The sequence below is a fragment of the Mustela lutreola genome, chromosome 3 (genome assembly GCF_030435805.1).
Source record: "Mustela lutreola isolate mMusLut2 chromosome 3, mMusLut2.pri, whole genome shotgun sequence".
NCBI lineage: Eukaryota > Metazoa > Chordata > Mammalia > Carnivora > Mustelidae > Mustela > Mustela lutreola.
Genome location: NC_081292.1, coordinates 209,358,326 through 209,378,746, shown reverse-complemented (window position 1 = coordinate 209,378,746; position 20,421 = coordinate 209,358,326). Strand labels below are relative to the sequence as shown.

General features: G+C 45.1%; 1 protein-coding gene across 2 annotated transcripts in view; it reads right to left on the bottom strand.

Moving 5' to 3' along the window:
• Window positions 1-7,695: 7,695 nt before the first annotated feature.
• The window catches only part of COL5A2 (collagen type V alpha 2 chain), a 137,419-nt gene continuing 124,693 nt past the window's right edge, over window positions 7,696-20,421 (bottom strand). Inside the window, exons 48-54 of one of the 2 annotated variants that reach the window (XM_059168629.1) lie at window positions 18,069-18,176; window positions 17,626-17,679; window positions 15,633-15,740; window positions 13,264-13,555; window positions 12,346-12,533; window positions 10,064-10,303; window positions 7,696-9,392 (exon numbers count right to left, since the gene is read on the bottom strand). In XM_059168629.1, the coding sequence (XP_059024612.1) occupies window positions 9,246-9,392; window positions 10,064-10,303; window positions 12,346-12,533; window positions 13,264-13,555; window positions 15,633-15,740; window positions 17,626-17,679; window positions 18,069-18,176 (1,137 nt within the window). In that variant the 3' untranslated portion in view covers window positions 7,696-9,245. Of the gene's footprint in view, window positions 9,393-10,063; window positions 10,304-12,345; window positions 12,534-13,263; window positions 13,556-15,632; window positions 15,741-16,326; window positions 16,820-17,625; window positions 17,680-18,068; window positions 18,177-20,421 lie in introns of those variants that run through there. The other variant, XM_059168630.1, reaches the window with a different exon arrangement.

The following is a 20,421-nucleotide window of genomic DNA, read 5'->3' as shown; positions in this document are numbered from 1 at the left end:
CTTGGAGCCGACTTGAAGTAACAGAACGTTTTCGAGGAGAAAGAGAAAGAGAGTTCCTGGAGAATGCTATAAAGGAAGAGACGCAGAATCCTGAGGTTTACTTGGTGTTTAAATGAGCCCCGTCTCAGGTGGAGCTTAGCTGTCACACGCTCCTGGGATGGGCTGGGCTGGAAGCACAGTCTGGCCCCAGAAGCTTGCAGCAGTTCCATGACAGGTGTTTGTTTTTGTTTGTGATCGGATTCGGAATGTAGAGCCGTACAAAAGCTTTACTTATTGGAAGACTCTCGCTGGAGGGGATCCAAGGAATCCAAGGACGAGGGGTGCGGGGAGACGGAGCGGATGAACGGGCGGTGACAGAGGTCACTGTGAGGCAGGAGCAGAGAGTCACCGTTTTAGGGAAGAAGTTAGTAAGACGGAAAAAAAAAAAAAAAAACCACTTGACCAAAAAATCAGGGCCCTTTTCCCCCCAGACTAGACTAAGGCGTCACAGAGTGTGGACGTCCTTGCTGGGAAAATCAGGTGAGAGAGGAAATGCTGTCAGCAAAAGGAGGACGCGGAGCAGCAGGAGCCGTTCCTGTCCAGCGAGGGACACGGAGACGGAGCGGGAGGTCACCCAGGTCGTCTCGGCTTTCTACGTGGCGCTTGCACTCGCCAGTGACTCACCCGGAGGAGCGGCTGAGCACGGCCGCGTGTGTGACTCATCGGGGAACAGCAGGTCGGGGGCGGCTGAGCACATCTGGCAATGACCCTTCTGCAGATGCTCGATGACCTCATCTGGCTCCGGACGAAAGCAGGAGGAGGGAGCAAAACGCCCAGAGGGAAGGGGACAGGGCCAGCGTGGGGTGTGCGTGGCAGGAGGGAGGCTGGAAGGAGCCACATGGAGATGCTCGTTTCTGGCCTCCTGTGACTTCACGGGCGGCAGGACAGAGGGCTCACTGCTGAGGGCCGAGGGCCGGCCTCGCTGGGAGGCGAGGGCCACGAGCACACAGAGGGAGCGAGCAGCAGGAAGGTGTCACCGGTGCTCGTGGTGAAGCGATCCGGGCCTGAGTGTCCAGTCTGGTCTTGAATTTAAAGCACCAGGAGGCCCTTCTCCACGGAGGCCCCACGAGCATAGACTTGAAGGGATGCGGGCGTTGCTGCCGGGAGAAGCCACAGAGCACAGAGCCCGGTGTCCTGTCTTGCCGCGGAACTAGCTGGACATTGGTGGGGGGGAGGGACAGGGGACAGGGGACAGGGGACAGGGACGGGACAGCAGTGCTGCTTCCCCATCTGAGTCCTCGGGGCTTGCATTTGGACCGCAGAGGTCTCCCGTCTTGTTACGTTGTTCTCGTTAGAGCGGCTAGTAGCTGTGATGACTCGGTCCCCCAGCGGCCTTGCGTCCTGTGCTGTCCCCGCGCCGCCGCTGGGGAAGGCGTCGACACAGACGCTGCCTTCTGCCGACTCCGCTCACTACCGAGAAGCCGCGGGCTTCGCCTCGTGCAGACGGACCAACCTCGCATCCTACCGACGGCCCGACCGCCGCTGCTTCCCCATGCAGGATGAGGAGAGGCAGTCCCTAAATCGAGTTCAATCATACTCCCGTGAAAATAAACGCAATTCGGGTTTTCCTTTTTTTTTTTTTTTTACATGTAAGACACGCACGGTAAGGGGTTAACATGAATTGCGTATCATTTGAGATGTTTCTTGATGGCAACAAAATAAAACCCAAAAGAGAATTATAACATAAAGTATATAGAATTAAGCAGAATTGGCGCAATTTCATCTTTAAGACTTTTTTTTTTTCAGATTTTATTTATTTGACAGAGAGAAAGAGGAGCAGAGGGAGAGAGACAGCAGCCTCGGGGCTGAACAGGGAGCCCGAGGAGTGGCTCCATCAACAACCCCGAGATCATGACCTGAGCCCGAATCGAGTCTGATGCTTAACGGACTGAGCCCCTTGGACGCCCTTACAGGGCTTCTTGTTACAATAATCTCACTGGGATCTCTGCATGATTGGTTTTTTCAACCAGAATTTTCATCTTCATATTTTCTTCTATTTGTCTCCTTGATGTCAGTCATGAGAGTGTGAATGAGAACAAGACCCGCGGGCCAGCGTCCGAGACCCGCGGGCCAGCGTCTGAGACCCGTGGGCCAGCGTCCGAAACCTGCGGGCCAGCACAGGTGGCTTCCAGCTGTCTCTTCCGAAGGCGGTGGCTCCCTTTAACGACTCGGGTTCAGGTTCTGTGACTGAGAAGTAACTCTCCTCTAACAAGAATGTAACTTCTCTCTTTTCCCCTTAGACGTCGGTGCTCCTGGTGATGGGTCCAGCTCACTGCTCTCCTAATTCCCTCTCGAGGGACCGCGTCCCCACCTGAAGCTCTAGCAGTTGCTTCGGGGGACGGCGAAGGTCTTAAATATGACCCCAAGCCGTGTGCAGCTGGACGCTCCACCGGTCCCTCCCACATGCCTCAGCCTCTCCCCTCCTCTGCTCCCTATCTTAGTAGAAGTCACCACCTTCCGTTCTGCTACCCAAGCCAGAAACTTGAGAATATTTGAAATTCCTTGTGGCCTTGCCCCCTTCTCTTCCATGATATTGTGTTGATTGTATCTCTTGAGTATCTCCCAAATCCATCCGTATTTCTCCCTCCTCCGCGGCCTTGACACCTTCATCCCTTATTCCCTGTTTCTTCTTCTCCACCATTTTTTTAAAGATTTATTTATTTGACAGACAGAGATCACAAGTAGGCAGAGAGGCAGAGAGAGAGAGGAGGAAGCAGGCTCCCCGCTGAGCAGAGAGCCCGATGCGGGGCTCGATCCCAGGACCCTGAGATCATGGCCTGAGCCGAAGGCAGAGGCTTTAACCGCTGAACCACCCAGGCGCCCCTCTCCATCATTGTTTTAACTCATCTTTCTACTTTCGGTCACACTCATTTTAAAAATTTTGCCAAGGTGATGTTTCTAATATACAAATCACAATATGTATCTTACTTGCTTAAAACAGGTCCCTCAGTATTTCGTTCTATCTATATTTTGAGTGGTCCAGATTTTGTTCAGTGGGACTGGCCCTGGGGGAGACGACCCATGAGAGACTGTGGACTCTAGGGAACCAAATGAGGGTTTTGGAGGGGAGGCTGGTGGGCGGGTCGGGTGAGCCTGGTGGTAGGGATTAAGGGGGGCTCAGATTGCATGGAGCACTGGGTTTGGTGCCTAAACAATGAATCCTGAACACTGAAAAGAAATAGAAAAAATGAATAATTTTTTTTTTAAAAAGGGACTGGCCCTGCATTCAAGATATTCAGCATCTTGGTCTCTCCATGAAATGCCTAGGTTATTTCCCAGTTCTCAGGCCCACTGCAAACACCCTCCTCACACAGACCAAGGGTCCTCTAGAGGAGCGGATTTATGGTCACTCCCAGCTGAAAAACGAAAATCCTTTCCTCCAGAAAAATGTTCCATCTTTCACGTGACATGCAAGTCCCTTCCTGATACCTTTTTCTGCTTCTTTTATTTACTTCCCTACAATCCCCTGCGCTCCGTCCTACTGCCACGCCGTCTCACTTGGGGTGCCCCCAAACAGCCACGTCTTTTAAGAGCACCACGCCTTGATCTGTGTTGTTCTTTACGTCGGGCCCCTTGCTTGAGACGCTGTTTCCCTCCGTCAGGGCTCAGGCACCTTCTTTGCTTCTCTCCTTTCCAAACCCCGGTCTAGTTGAGATGGCTCAGTCCTGAGTTCCACTGTGAATACTTGGTTAACTTCAGTTATCATCACACATTTATTTAATTCAGTTGGTGTGGTGTTCTGTTTTACCCACTCCATGGTAAATATACAGTAATGGCTCCCTAGAGCATGGATTGCATAACCCTTTAACATTCCAAACAAAAAATTCCAATATTCTTGCATGAAATACACATGCAAATCAGCCACCCACCCCCGATGCCTAGGCTCTGGTCTAAATTAAGCTGCCACCATGGTGAAATTGGTTTTGTCACGTGGATTTAAAGTTCCACTCTGTTTAATATCTGTTCTTGTAATTTTTACAAAATGATATTTTCAGTTACTTGTCATCCTGTAAAATTAATGGTCCTAGAAGATACCCCACTGTATCCTGTTCTTTCTCTTTCCCACAGCTCACATCTGGCCACAGCCCCTCCTCATACTAATAGGAATCTGAGTAAACCAATTTGAGAAAATGACTTTATACTTTCCACATCCAGGGGGGCGGGGGAAGGAATGGGAAAGGTACATGTTTCCCTGGATCTTCTTTTACACCTAATACTCTCAGACATTTTTCAAATCTGCCAAATCTGATACAGTTAATATCTTTTTTTGTTGGATTTTTTTCTAAAGATATTGAGTATCTTCTCCATGCTTATTGGCTTCTGTGAATTATCTATGGAGGACTTTGCACAGTTTCATTTTTTTTTTTTCCTGACTGTTTCCTAAGGGCTTTTTCCAAGTAAATCTATTAAACATTTTCTGTTATATTAATTACAAAAATCTTTCCAGTTTGAACATGCTTGTAAGAGTTTTATAATCTAGATTTAAAATGCATTTTAGAATCCGATCTTCCAACATTTTCATTTATTATCTGTCTGTTTCCTGCGCATTCCAAGATTATTAAGCCGCTCCAAGGGTCACAGATGAGTAACGTTGTCCGGACCATTTTCTCGCACATGGTTTGCTCCAGTGAACTCCGGAACGATTTTGTCCTGGTCCAGGTTTCGAAGCCCCGACGGGGATTTCGAGCGAGGCTGTACTGAATTAGGCGTGAATCTAAGACAAACAACTACGTTTCTCCAACACTGAGCCTCCTGCGTGAGAACCAGGCCCGTTTAGTCCCGTTTTATCTCCGTTTCGGTGTCGTGTTTCCGCCGGGGCTGCGGACTCCGGTCGGGCTCAGTCCCGGGCGCCGTGAGCGGCCGCCGCGGGGACGGTCCAGTCTGTCGCCCGGCGTCCCCGGGCCGGGACAGCGGCGGGCGCGGACGACAGGGCGGAGCCGCGGGGACACGGACAGCGACGCACCGTGTGCGCGACGAGCCGGGCCGACGGCGGCGCCCGAGGCAGCGGAATCGGGTCACGGCGGACACTCGGGGCTCAAGGATTTTCACCTTCGTCCTGGGGGACGGCGCTCGGGGCTCTAGGGTGCGGGTGTGAGCGCGTGGGTGTGCGTGTGCGTCTGTGCGCGAGTGTGTGTGTGTGTGTGCGCGCGGGGGTGTGTGCGTGTGCGTGCGCGCATGTGCGTGTGCACATGGGTGTGCGTGTGTGTGCGTGTGCACGGGGTGTGTGCGTGCGTGTGCGTGTGCACGGGGGTGTGTGCGTGCGTGTGCGTGCATGTACGTGTGCACATGGGTGTGCGTGTGCGTGTGCACGGGCTGTGTGTGTGTGCATGTGTGTGTGTGCACATGGGTGTGTGTGTGCACGGTGTGTGTGTGCACATGGGTGTGCGTGTGCACGGGGTGTGTGCGTGCGTGTGCACGGGGTGTGTGCGTGCGTGTGCACGGGGTGTGTGCGTGCGTGTACGTGTGCACATGGGTGTGCGTGTGCGTGTGCACGGGGTGTGTGTGTGCACATGGGTGTGCGTGTGTGTGTGCACGGGGTGTGTGCGTGCGTGTGCGTGTGTGTGCGTGCGTGAGCCTGTGCGTGAGCGCATGGATGTGCGTGTGCCGGGCCGGGGGGCCGGCGGCGAGGGGGGCGCGCACCGCCCCGGACCCCGGCCGGCCCCGTGGCTCAGGGAGGCCGAGGACGGTGGCCCGAAGCCCCGCCGGGTCCGTGGACGGCCGAGGACGGACGGACGACCGCGGGGACCCGCGCCGCGACCTCGGACGGACCCGGGCCGCGCTCGCACCGACGGCAGCACCTGCGCCGGCTCCGTCACGCGCGGACCCAGGGTCTTCGGAGGCGACGCGCCCCGGGCCGCGGCCCACGGTCCGCGCGGCGGGAGCAGAGGCCGCGGCGGCTCCTGCGGGCGACTCGGGGGCGGGACACGGTCCGTCCCCGGGAACCCCCCGCCGGGCCGCGGCTCCGCTTCTGTGCGCGGCGGGACCCCCGTGCGGGGAGCGGGGCTGCGGGACGTGGGCGCGGGGCGGGGGTGTCCGGACCGACGTCTGGTCTCCGCCGACGGACGGACGGACGGACGGACGCCGAGGCCCGCCGAGGCGAGCGTCTATGCGAGCACCGACCCGCTCCGGCTCCGGCTCCGGCTCCGGCTCCGGCTCCGGCTCGGACAGCCGCGCTGTGCTGCGGTTTGGGGCCGCGACCCGCGCAGGGACAAGGCAGGCGGCAGAGCGCGGAGGGGACGGTGACCGGAGGACCCGGGCCCGGGGCGGCTGACACTCAAGTTCGCGCAAAATGACGCGTCGGGAAAGGGGCCAGAGAAGCTGCTGCTGCGCGAGCCGTTCCGGATTCAAACCCGCGGACGCACGTGCCTCTGGGGGTCACACGGGGTCACGGCCGTGGTTAACGCTGGTTGGAACTTGGCCCCCAATGAGCTTTCAGGAGATTAACTATACACTACACGTTAATTAATTAATTGAATTGAAACAAAATTAAAGGAAAAAACAGAAAAGAAAAAGAGTATTCTTAGTCTCTCCTGAAATCTCCATAATTTCTAAAAAAAAAAAAAAAAAACACCCAGTTATCTTGAGATGCTCTTTGTTCACAGGAGGATGGGGACTCTGCGTGCTTCTTCCCTCCAGAAAGTTTTGCACTTGCTTCCAGCCCTACAGCACGATTCTGTTGGGAAGGGCTGTTGTCTGTGGTCTCTAGGACGCTTTTCAACTTGAAATAAATGACATTCAACTTGGCCATAATTTGCCAAAATGTTCTGAGTTTGGGATTCTTTTTCAACATTCCTTATGCTTCCGTAGCTTTTTTTCTTCTTTTCCTTAACTCCTGTTAATTTTTTTTTGGGAGGGGGGTTCATTTGTATTTTAATAAATTAATAATCAACGACTGTCTCCATCCTCCCCAGATGTACATGACTTCACTTCGGCTCCTGTAGAGTTTGAGATGTCAGTTAGCCAGGAGGGCAAAGAACTCCACGAACCTAATGGGACCTGTAGATCTCCGAGGAGCAACTGGAGAGCCTGTGGAATCGTCTGGGCAGTTTCTCATTCCTGAGTTCCAAATAAAGGCTGCTGTTTCTATAGCTACCGGTTATCAGTGTTTTTGACTTAACAGAATCACCACATATTTCTGGTTCATTTATCTGAACTTGTACGATCTCTATAGGTCAGACTTGAAGGAAGTTTAATGCAAACAAAATTCACAAATGTCCTTAGGTTCATAAATTACAATTGGAAGATGTAGAGCTCAAATAATAACCAATTTGGAAAAAAACAATGTTGTGAAATAAATATTGAAAATAAAACTCTGAAATCATTTAGGCTAAATTCATATGTGATACACTTTGAAACATGTATTTTATTATCACAGTTTGTTCAGCCATGAAAAATTAGTTGCTTTTCTCTTGTTATCAGTAATACTACCCTGAGATTTTTAAGGGCATAGACAATGATAATTAGTATTGTGTTGCCTTTGTGGGTGATGTTGAAAATTGATTTTTGTTTCTGAGCCATTATATATATACACAATGGAAGGTACTCATTTTGTCCTTCAAACAAATGGCAAAAAAGAATACTACAACACTTTACTTTTCACCATTGGAAGTAAAATGGATCTCATATGTTCAAAGGAATGTCACAAAACGAAAACCATTGACATGACAAAAGCGTGCATTTAATTTTATGCTTTGCAGAGATACATGACTAAAGTTGCGTGCATGGCTTGGCCTTTGGGATGGTCCCAGATGTTTATTTTTAAGGGAAAAATAAAAACGGAGCCAACAAATGCAATTAAGGGGAAAGAAAAAGAAAAAAAAAAAAACATTGAGACACAGGGGACCTACATGTTCTGGTCTAAGAAACATGCAAATATCACAAAACATTCCGGATACAGTATGACAGATGAACAAGGGAAAGGCACTGGAACAATGCTCCTTCTTTCAGAAATGGGAAGTCTAACAATTATTTTTTCACAAATGGTATTGATGAAACCATCTTTATTTTTAAAGAAATTTATAGAAGGAATTTTAGCACCATCATTAGAAGAAAATAGTAATACATTTTAGCCCTGCCTATCTCCAGTCTTGGAATAATTACCGAAGCATAGCACCTTTTAGTATCTCAAATATAAACAAGAACAGTGAGTCCATCCCAGCTTCTAGAGATGAGGTAGCTCATGCTAAGAAATGTTGGGTTACTTTTCCTACAAGAGTTCAAAGGCCGAATGTTCTAATTCCAATCATCACATTTGATTAAAGTCAACTCCACAACTTGAGTTTCTAAATCTTTTTCTTCATTATAGGCTTCAGGATGACGAGACTGTACATGTGGAAGACTCTCGACTTTGGGTCCTGGACATATGTTTACAAAGTTGTACGTGTAAATTACTTTGCATTCAATGTCTTCTTAAACAAGAAAGTGCAAGTGTGTTCAATGGTGTACTCATGTAACTAATATCTACGCGACAGATTGAGTCAAGAGGGAAAGATATCTTTAAATACGAATGACAAAAAAGACTGAACTTACCACACTTTATAAAAATTTAAGATCACTTTGTTTCTCCACTCAATATATATTATTAAAAAATTTCGTTTAAGATAGTGAGAAACGGATTTTTTTTTCAAAGTTCTCTTCAAAGAGTCTTTATAGTAATTGAACAATATCAAGACATGCATGTGGGTTTCAATCACAAGGATAAACATGTTGATTTCATTTTTAATTGATAATCGGGGAATAAGAGGTCACAGAAGGGCTCTACTACTATTTTTCAAACTACAGCCAAGTGAAATTAAACATGTTTTGTGGTTTTACATACCCCACTCTTTAAGCTACCTGCCAGGAAGAAAAATTTCCTTATAAATACTAAGCAACTTTGTCATTACATTGAAATAAATTGAAGAAAATGGAGATTCCTTTATTCAATCGGTTTACTTTTCTAAAAGGTGGTCGTTGTCATTGCTCATCTTAAACCTAAACTGCTGTATTGAAAATATTTTAAATCAATTAGAACTTGAGGAATGTAAGTAAAATAAATATTCTGAAGGATAAGGAAGCCAGGCACTGAAGACCGTATGTACAGTGCTGATGCGGGACCAGCCATTACTTCAAGAGTTTCAGGATCAGCTTCCAACAGTCAAAATTCCTGTGAGTGGGCGGTCTCGGAGGGCGGGGTGGTGCGCCTTGTCCATGCGTCTTGGCTCGCTTTACACAAAACAGACTGGACCAATTTCGATGCCAAATTCTTGGTCTGTGCCGCCAACATCCACAGGGGCAAGATCTATGATGGGTAAGCGCGCCACGTTCTGTGTTCTGTATTCAAAGACTGTCTTGCCCAAGTTGCCATTTCGTTTCTGGAATTAAAAGGTGCAACGGGTTAGTGGTATAGACAGGTTATTCCAAAGATGTTAGGCATAAACTTCCAAGCCAAATTTTATAATGTGAAAGTAATGAGTCTTAGAGCACTACTTCGAGTTAAGAGCACTGCTCACATCGGGATAGGTCCTGACATGGCTGGCAGCCATTTCCTTCGTGATTTAAATTGAGGAAATACCTTTTGTTCTTCAACAGCTTCCCAAATGGTCGCTAACATAAATTATGAAAGTTTTTTTGGTTTTCACAAATGACACTATAATTCGTCATTAAATATTTTCCCTTTTAGAATTTATATGTACGAGTGAGGAGACATACAAATCAGTGAAAAATTTAAGGGGTATCTCATATTGATTATACATTTTAGAGTCAAAGCATTTTAAGCCTGAAACTGAGATTAAATAAAGTGACTTGCAGAAGAACCACATAGGGTTTGCAGAAGAGCTGGGTTGAATCCCGAGGACCCAGTCCTTTGTTCATTATTTTGCATTAAAACTTCTGTGCTTCGTGGACTAACCCACATTCCTGTTTACCTTAAAGAACAAGTATAAACAAAGTGGGGGTAAGGTTGCCCCCACTTCTGCCATGACTGTATTTTTGTCAAAAATAAATTTCTTCTTCAACCAGATCAATATAGGTCAGAAGCACTTACAGAGCAAGTGTCATGAAGAACGATATATCTGAATCGAACGTTGCCCTCTGCTTTGATTTCCAAGTCATTTGACCCTTTGAGAACCACAGCTTTCTTGAGGTTCTTGGCTTGATCATCCATGTATCCCACACTGTTTTTACAGATGTAAGTGATATTCTGGGAGGCTTCTTTCGATAGAAGGCGCAGGAAGGTCATTTGAGTAATGGCTGCGTTAGGTGACTGATGATCTCCATAAACAAACTGGAGAAACAGAGAGTCTTTGTTATACAAAACACTGAAGGGTCTCATGGTGCCCTGTGTGTGTGTGTGTGTGTGTGTGTGTGTGTGTGTGTGTGTGTGATGATCTCACACATCAGTTTGGAGGAATATTACTTTTGTTCTTTCATATAACAACATACTTTACCCGCATATAAAAATATTTTGAAACTTCTATGAATATTCACAAGAACCTCTGTCCTTCCTACCTCAAACAAAAGAGGATGAAACCAACCATAATTAGAACTCATCAGAGAAAATCTAAGTATTTTTTGAAATCTGCTTCTCTATTTGTTTAAAAATATCTGGATATTTCTTTTTAGGAGTTATACTTGTATACTGACTTAACTGTGTGTCAAAAATAACTCTGTTTTTACTGCTAATTATAGTAAGAATTAAGACTCAATTACTGGCTTAAAATCTTGTAAGACCCACTGTTCCATGCTTCAGGAAATACAGATTGCAAGCTGTCCGTTTGCAGACAAAACAGATAATCAGAAATATTTTCCTACAGGCTCTTTTCTACTTATCTTCTGTTTTGAATTGTATTTTCAATGCTCCTATTTAAGCCTTTTACATATTATATTAACAAGGTTACATTTCAACTGGGTATATTTAAATTTTAAACTTTCCTACTCATTAAATCCTGGTGGATTCCGGAACACCCTCTACACACCCACACTGTCTCATTAGGTCGCTGTGAGCATGAGCTCTGAGGAAAGATCGGAAGCAGAGGTGAGAGGGAGACTGCAGAGTTAGGCTGTCACCGGGAGATCTGCAGTGAAGTGCTCGTAGTAGAAGAGGGAGTGGCAAGGCTGGTTGAGAACCTAAATACAGGACCATGAAAGAAACAGAAAGGAGACTGAGGCTTAAAAATACTAAAAGAATTCATAGGCAGCCGACCCTTGAAGAACATGGGTTTGAACTGCCTGTGCCCACTTATACCCGGAATTTCCCAGTATAGACAGTGCTGAAATGTATTTTCTCCTCATGATTTTCTTAACGCATTTTCTTTTCTCTAGCTAACTTTTTTGTAAGAATATAGTATGTACTACATCACGCAAAATATGTGTTAATCGTCCGGTCTATGTGATGGATGAGGCTTATGGTCAGCCGTAGGCTGTTCGTAGTTAAGTTTCAGGGGAGTCAACGTTGTGTGTGGATTTCCGACCCCACAGACCTTTGACTGAGGTTTCTCCCTAACCCCTATGGTGTTCAAGGATCAACTGTAATCACAAATGCCCTGAGTTTAAATAATACTGCGGAGATTGCATAGTGATTTAATTATTAAAAGTACTATTATGGTAATCATCTAATATTTATTTGTACCTTATCAGGTATTAGATAGTATCAAGCTCCTTATAGTCACACAGAGACTGTCAGGTAGATATTATCACTTTCACTTAATTTTTTACGTTCTTTTCAAAGATATATTTATTTTTTTGAGAGAGAGCATGCATGAGCGGGGGAAGGGCAGAGGAAGAGGGAGAGAGCGCGCGCCTCAAGCAGACCCCCTGCCAAGCGTGGAGCCCAACACACGGCTCGACCCAGGACGATCCAGGACCCTGAGATCACGACCTGAGCCAAAACCGAGTCAGAGGCTCTACCAACTGAGCCACCAGGCGGCCCACCACTTTCACTTCAAAAAGGCAAAACAACGTTTCAAAAGGTTAAGTGACTCCCTGAGGCCACAAAGTCGGCAAGAGATCCAGGAGTTGGTCACCAAGGTCTCCTGATGCTAAGTACAATCCACGTCTTTCAACTGTGGCGAGGTCCTTTTCAGTATACCCCACAGTCAGTGTCACGTGCGTTAAAGGAACTAATATAATAGTAAAAACAATGACTTTTCCACATTCCATCAGTGGAGAAATTATCATTCAAAATTTATGTTCATATAATTCATAGTGAAGTTTGTTTACATAATAATAAACCTGGCCACAAATAATAGCATAGTCCTAAATCAATAATAAAATACAAGTAATAACAAAAGGCAAAGAATGTAATTCTCAGAAAGCGGATTAAATTACCTGAGATCCTCTGTTCATGTCAAGACCATACCAAACAGGCTTGCGGTCGGACGTCTTGCTGGCCCACCAGGTCTTGCGCGGCACGCTGGACGGGTTCGCCGAGATGCACGTCTCCCCCGTGTCCATGTTGCAGTAAACTCTGATGGCATCTTCAACGGATCCCTGGTTAGGATCAATCCAGTACTCGCCTAGTTTCCAAATTAAAAATACGCACTAAGTCAAGTGAATTTCAAACGTGATCATGAGTCTCTGAAAGAATGAACAGAGGGTTTGAGGAGAGGAACTCACTGATGAACTCAGTCTCTCTTAAAGAGAGTACCTAGCTCGGGAAGGACCCTGCAGCTGAGGAAAAGTCACTGTGCCGCGTTTGCACACTGCCTACTGCCAGGCACTGTGCGAGGGCACTTAGCCACACCATGTGCTGAAGGCTCAATACACGCGCGGGAAGGAAAGATCAGTGTCCCCATCCGAGAGCTGGGAAAACTGTACCAGAAGGAGAAAATCCTCAACAATGAAGTGTCTTTGCCAAAAACGGTGTGTTCTCATTAAATTTAGAAAGCCAGTATTTTAAAGCAAAATGTGACTGGAATCTAATAAAATAGCGTGTCGTCAAAACTATGAGTGAAGTCAGTAAATGAGCTGAACTACAACAGAATGAAAGCCTTGAGTTCTGTCTGGAGCCGCATGAGACGGCTTCATCAATAGTCTGTCCTCCTCTGTCACCCTATCGTCCCCTCCTGTGGCTTTTCACATCAGTGACCGTCCTCACCACTAAGGCATAAGTTCTGCGACATGTCTGCCACTTTCACTTCTTGTGCCTGTCCCTGAAGTAGAAAGCCCAGAAAATATTTAGGGGTGCAGTCGAGAACACGGTCCCGAACAACAGATTTTCCTCAAATGGGCGGGGTGTCCACTCACCGCTCTGCTTTGCAGAATGGCAAAGCTTTAAGTCTTCACACGTCCGGGCGGGATGCTTTTTAGAGCCATCAGGACTGCGCATGGTTTCAATCTGACTACTGAGTGACTTCAGGGTGGCATGGACTCCTGGGTCTGTTTTGTTTTTGTCGTCTGGAGCCGCCTGATCCTCAGTAAACTCCGGAAGGGGGTCTGGCATGCTCTCATCGTAGTGACCCATGATATCTCCGAGAGCAGCTGTAAGGTGACCAGGCGGCCCGGGGGGACCAGGTGGACCAGGCTCACCAGGAGGACCCTAATTTTTAAAAAATTAGAAATCTAGTTAATGTATTTTTTTTAATTTTTTAATTTCAACTGGACACAAAGGCATTGATGGGACTCAGTATGTGGGGGGTTACAGTGTGATACCCCATCTGATGGTACTGACAGATCTGTGACCTCATGACTTTTTTCCTAAGAGTTATTTATTTATCTGAGAGAGAGAGAAAGTGCACAGGTGAGTATGAGCGGGGGAGAGGGTCTCTAGCAGGAGAGGGACAAGCAGACTCCCTGTTGAATGATGAGCCTTTCATGGGGCTTGATCCCAGGACCCTGAGATCAGGACCTGAGCCAAAGACAGACGCGTAAACCACTGCGCCACCCAGGTGTCCCTGACCTCATGACTTTTTTAAATAACGTGGCTCTGGCCTGCTTCCGTAACTTCCCGAGCACGAGAAATGATGCATAACTTCTATCAGGCAACATGTCTGCAAGCCGGCGTCTGAGACCGACACAAACCAAAGTGCAGAATGTCTGCCCGACATCACCTTGCAGGTGCGCGATGTTTCCGTTCAGAGTGTGTGGAGGTAGACATGCATTTCCAAACTATTGGGGGCAAGGCACACTGAACTATCTCAAAAGGATTTATGGGCCAAAGCTGGAAGAGGAGACGCAGTGAGTCGTGGGTGCTGGTTCTTAAGGCCTCACATCCGTGTCAAGGAAGTGCCCACAACAAACATTTCCGAAAACAATTTAAAAAAAGAAAGAAAGAAAGAAAGAAAGAAAGAAAGAAAGAAAGAAAGAAACCACCCCGAAAAGAATTTCCCCTACTTCCACATATAGAAGGAAGTACAGGAAGGCTTCTTACGTGCATTAACTAGTGTGTAGACCGAATTTCTCTGTACTACGCAAAACTGATAAAAGTTCTCTTCAGCCTTTCTATTAACAAAACAAACCACTCTCTGCCCGGCCATACAAGGACTATTGCAGTAGCAGGGAGATAAGCACAGAAAGTGGCAGGGACTCGGTGGGCCTTGGATCCTCCGTCAGTCCCTTCGCAGGGAAGAGCCAGCAGCTTAGGGGCCGGGGACAGTCTGTAGAGCTCCGTAGTGCACGCTGCACGTGGGAAGCATGGTCCTGGCCATCGGAGGGCTGGAGCTCTCTGCCCGCCGCACCACGTTAAGTGGCCCTGAACACGGTGCTTCGACCTTCACTGCCAACCTGGCCTCAACCTCAATAGTCTGGTCAATCTGGTGGGTTTTTTCCTTTAAGCTCATATTATGATTCTCTGCATCCCTTTATGCTGATGGGGTAAGACGGTTTTTTTGTTTTGTTTTGTTTTGTTTCTTCCCTTTCTATCAAGTACCACTAAACCACAGAACAAAGGAGGTCTAGAGGCATGTGAGTCCCAGGTGTGCCAAGTCTGCAGCTGTTAACCGTTCCCAGAGAAATGTGTAGGAAATACTCCTCTTGACCATGGGGAAAACAAGGCTATTCCACCCACATAATAAATAATAAATATTTGGCTTAATGGTCACATCAGTAAGAAAAGAGACCGTGAAGAAGGAAAGGTAGACAAGACCAGCGGGAAGAAACAGCATAGCGGCCGGACTCCGACACACGCACCGTGTGCACGGCAGAAATGGAGGTTGCGTCCCAAATTCCTGATGTTTCCCAAGTCGATACTCGGAATTTAATTTAAATCCTCTCTGAATGTCACTTCCAACAGAGAAAAATAACTTCATTGTTTTCCCTTTCCAGCATTTTTCTGAATGACTACACTCATCAACCTCACGTTTGGTATATTGCCATTTAAAGCAAAGTGATGTTTTCATAACTTTAATTATAAACACAGTCATAACCTGCTGCTTTCCCTCACTGGTGTTACATGAAGTCAGGGCTTCTGGAGCTTGGACTCTAATTTAATGTGCTCTGAATCATCTGTATTAAAATACTTGCAGTGGTTACTTATATAGGCAGGCTCTTGTGTGACATCTAGGTTTGTTTCCAGAGTCTTTTTGATCTCTTGTCCACCATGGTGCACGGATATTCCTCGGACAGAGTCCATGCTTTGGGAACCAACAGTGTGACCTGCATGAAACCCCTGTGATTACCTCAGGTCCTGCTTCTCCGACACTGCCCCGCACACCAGGAGGCCCGATAGGCCCAAGTGGTCCAGGGTTTCCTTCTTTACCTGAGGGGCCAACTGGACCTGGAGGACCCTGCCAGAAACAAGGACCATATTTTAGATTCTAGGAAGAAAACATTTTTTTTCTTTTTTTAATTTATTTTTTATTTATTTTCAGCATAACAATATTCATTATTTTTGCACCACACCCAGTGCTCCATGCAATCTGTGCCCTCCTTAATACCCACCACCAGGCTCACCCAACCTCCCACCCCCCGCCCCTTCAAACCCCTCAGATTGATTTTCAGAGTCCATAGTCTCTCATGGTTCACCTCCCCTTCCAATTTCCCCCAACTCCCTTCTCCTCTCTAATTCCCCATGTCCTCCATGATATTTGTTATGCTCCACAAATAAGTGAAACCATATGATAATTGACTCTCTCTGCTTGACTTCTTTCACTCAGCATAATCTCTTCCAGTCCCATCCATGTTGATACAAAAGTTGGGTATTCGTCCTTTCTGATGGAGGCATCATACTCCATAGTGTATATGGACCACATCTCCCTTATCCATGCGTCCATTGAAGGGCATCTTGGTTCTTTCCACAGTTTGGCGACCGTGGCCATTGCTGCTATAAACATTGGGGTACAGATGGCCCTTCTTTTCACGACATCTATATCTTTGGGGTAAATACCCAGGAGTGAAATTGCAGGGTCATAGGGAAGTTCTATTTTTAATTTCTTGAGGAATCTCCACACTGTTCTCCAAAGAGGCTGCACCAACTTGCATTCCCACCAACAGTGGAAGAGGGTTCCCCTTTCTCCACATCCCCTCCCTCCACAGCAAATATCATCCTCAATGGGAAAAAGCTTGCAGCCTTCCCGTTGAGATCAGGAACACGACAAGGATGCCCCCTCTCACCACTCTTGTTCAACATAGTATTAGAAGTCCTAGCAACAGCAATCAGACAACAAAGAGAAATGAAAGGTATCCAAATGGGCAATGAAGAAGTCAAACTCTCTCTCTTCGCAGATGACACGATTCCTTCTATGGAAGAAAACCTTTCACAATGATCATCTAATCAAAGGCCTCCTTTCCTCGTGGAGCTGTCACAATGGTTTCTTATTCACTGTCCTGCTAACCAATCAATGGCGTTCTGGCTCCTTAGTGTTCACTGTTGGATCACACACGAATTCTCCATCATCCATGTGTGGTAAAAGACCAGCACAAGCCAAAAACTTTTTCATCAAATCTCATGTATTGTAGAGTTAATCAGAAATTTAATCAATTAGTACTAAGAAAATGGCAGAGGTATGACTGATTAATATAAGCTAAATTCGTGTGCTTATTCCCCAGGATCTCATCACATCCCAGTTAATACCACTCCTCTCTATGTTATGTATGATTTGTTACCCTGTATTTAGACAGAGCAGACATTTTTTCCAATGATTGTCCTAAGTAATTACGTGTGTCAATTGTTGTAGGACATTAATGACCTATTGGAGGCAACAGTGATACCAAAGTAGAATTTTCAAAAGCCTCAAATACTGGTTTCATTTTATGATTTGCTTCTGAATTAGCCTTATGCAAATGACTTCTGAGAAAATATCTCAATTACTTAAAGGGGGAAAAAAAATCCAGCTTCAAAATCTATTTCCATCTCATAGTAAGTCCTACTGTATCTTTTCAAAGAGTTCAGTGAAATTTCAATAAACACAGACTAGAAAATGAAGCAACAGATCAGTATATGCATAGCAGGTAAAAGATTTTAATGTAGGCCCATGAAGCAGTAGATCATATTTAGGAATATTTCCACTTAAAGGTTGTTGCTGATTGGTTTGTCTCATATATTTGCTAGAAGCTTCAGGGAACCGGGGCTGACTTCAGCTTCAATGCCATAAATATGATACTCGAGCCCTAATATTATGTCACCAAAGCATTATCATTTATATCCGCAACTTGGCAGGTTTTGTTACTTACTCGTGGGCCAAATGGTCCAGGAATGCCAGCACTGCCTTGTTCACCATTTGGACCCTAAGTAGGAAAAAAGTAAAAAATGTTGCCAAAATATTTACACCTACATTTTGTCGTTCTCAGCTTTTAAAAATTGGCTGTCGTAGACTTTAGCAGCATAAAGTAATTTCTTGAAGTCGTCAGCATCTCCTGTGTCTACATGAGTTGACCAATACTAAACTAGAGAGTTCTGGCACGTTTATCCTTTTGCTTTATTTCATTCCTATAAAATTGTAGCTGATATATGGCAGATTATAAGGGGTAAGCGGGTAATTAAATATTCAAGATACATTTTCAAATGAAACTGCGATACAAAAAGTCCAAACATTTTATGGGCAAATAAATATTCGTGTCATGCTACTTGTGTATTTTCACACGGAAGGCAAACACTACTTAAAGGAATAACTTACAGGAGGTCCAGGAAGACCTTGAAGACCAGTGAAGCCCCTGTGACCCTTTTGACCTCGGTCACCTCGGTCTCCATGATCACCTTTGTCACCTCGAGGTCCTTGGGGTCCCTAGAAATAGGGTTGTGGCATAGGTATTGCTTGGTGAGACTACAGTTTACCGCAATTTTAACTTTTACAATTGCATTTACTACACTTTTGAATACTGTACAGCAGTCCCCCCTTATCCATGGGGGTATGTTCTGTGACCCACAGTGGATGCCCGAACACGACACACTATGATTTTTCCTGTGCATACATACCTATGATAAAGTTAAATTTATAAATCAGGCACAAATTAAGAGATTAATAATAACGAATAACAAAATAGGGCATTTACAACAATATACGATGATAAAAGTTACGCGAGTGTGGTCTCTCTCTCAAAACATCTTACTGTACTGTCCTCACGGCTCTTCTTGTGATGACGTCAGAGGATAAAATGCCCAGGTGACGAGATGGAGTGAGGTGAGTGACGTGGGCACTGTGGGGTGGTGAGAGGCCACGACCCACCTCCCGATGACACGTTAGAAGGAGGATCATTTGCTTCTTGCTTCCTGACTGCACTCAGCTGCGGGTTACCGAAACCCGCACAGTGGAACAGCGGATAAGGGGGAACGACTGTACGAGCTAACATAGTTATCTGAACAGACTAGACCTAGAAGTGTTTGTCTATTTTCCTCAAGGAATGATGGTGTTTTTAGTGAAAAACACAAGATATACAATAAAGCTTTTCCTAAAGATTCAGGTTTTTTTAAATGTTTACCCTGTATTCATACTAAAATGATGTCTTTTTAAGTTTGATCTAACCTACCTGAAACATTTTCCAAAAACTGTATTCCACATACTATACTGATATCGTTATGTAAAAACTTTGCTCCATACATAGATTCTTTTAAACTAAAACATGAGCTCTTATTTACTTATGTTACTTCTAGAAAAGGAATGTTAATTAAATTTGCACCTGTAGATAAGCTAACTGGATGGCACGGCTGGGAGTATATTAAGGAAGTTGGCATATTTGAAAATTGTTAAGAGAGTAGATATTAAAAGTTCTCACCACAAGAAAATAAAATTGCAAGTGTGTGAGATGATGGGTGCTAATTAGACTTACTGTGGTGTCGTGATAGTCATTTCACAATATATACACACATCAACTAATTGTACTATGCACTGTGGTAATGTTATATGCCAGTTACATCTCAATAAAAAATGGACAAAGTCTTGTTCAGGCAAATGGAAGAGGAATATCATCATTAAGCCACTCTCCTCTAAAGACAACATAAAGAAATGCTTGTTATCCTTCTATCTGCAATATCTGCACCCAAATCCATCAATCCCGATCCTGAGAAACTAATGAAAAAAGCAATAAATAAGCATCTTCTTGTGGGATAGATGCTAAGCCTAGAGAAGAGGTAGAAATTATCAGATTAATCTGATCAGTCTTGGTGAGCTGCTTTTTTTTTTTTTTTTTTTTTTAAAGTCTTGGAAATGAGAGCAATTCCAAGAATCCAGTGCTTCCTCATAAACAGACAAGAGGCATAGGGCCACCCACTATAGGGACAGCTTCAGTTGTATTTAGTTTTCCTAAAAGATAATTCAAACTCTATCAATCTGACTTTGGAGAATGGAAAATATCATCAAATAGACTGGCTGTCAGGTTAATAATTTTTTTAATTAGTTTTTGTTTGGTTCTTTCTCTTTTTTTATTTGGACAGCCTAATTGTCAAACAGTATGGGAATCTTTTTATAATAAAAATAAGAGTAGATCTTCATACTTTTATATATTTTATATAATACATATTTAAATACTAAAATCAGCCTGAATGTTTTCATGCTAGAGAGGTTCTTTTGTTTCGGGGTGTCCCAAAATTTCATAACTGAAGATAACTAAACCAAAATGCACCTATTTAAATTATTAACTAAAATTCATTTAATCCTGAAAAATAGACCACATTGTTTTTGTAACTAGATAGAAAATCGCTCACTTGACATGCCGTATAACTACAAAATCTTCTCCAGTCAGGCTCAAATCAAAGCTGAGAATTATGATTTAATAATAGGCCATGAATTTAAATCTATAATTTTTCTTCATCAATAGAGATATTAATTTATATAATGAGTGTGAAAGGAACGTGGCCTATTAGGCTGCCCATCAGAGATGACTCATGCACGGTAAAACATCCATATAATCATCATAAACCTGGAAGCATTCGCAAATCGCAAAATGATCAGAACATAAGCAGGGTAGTCTGGTTGGAAACAAAAAATTCTTGAGTAGTTCTTTTCAAGTTTACAAAGAGATTTCAAATCCATT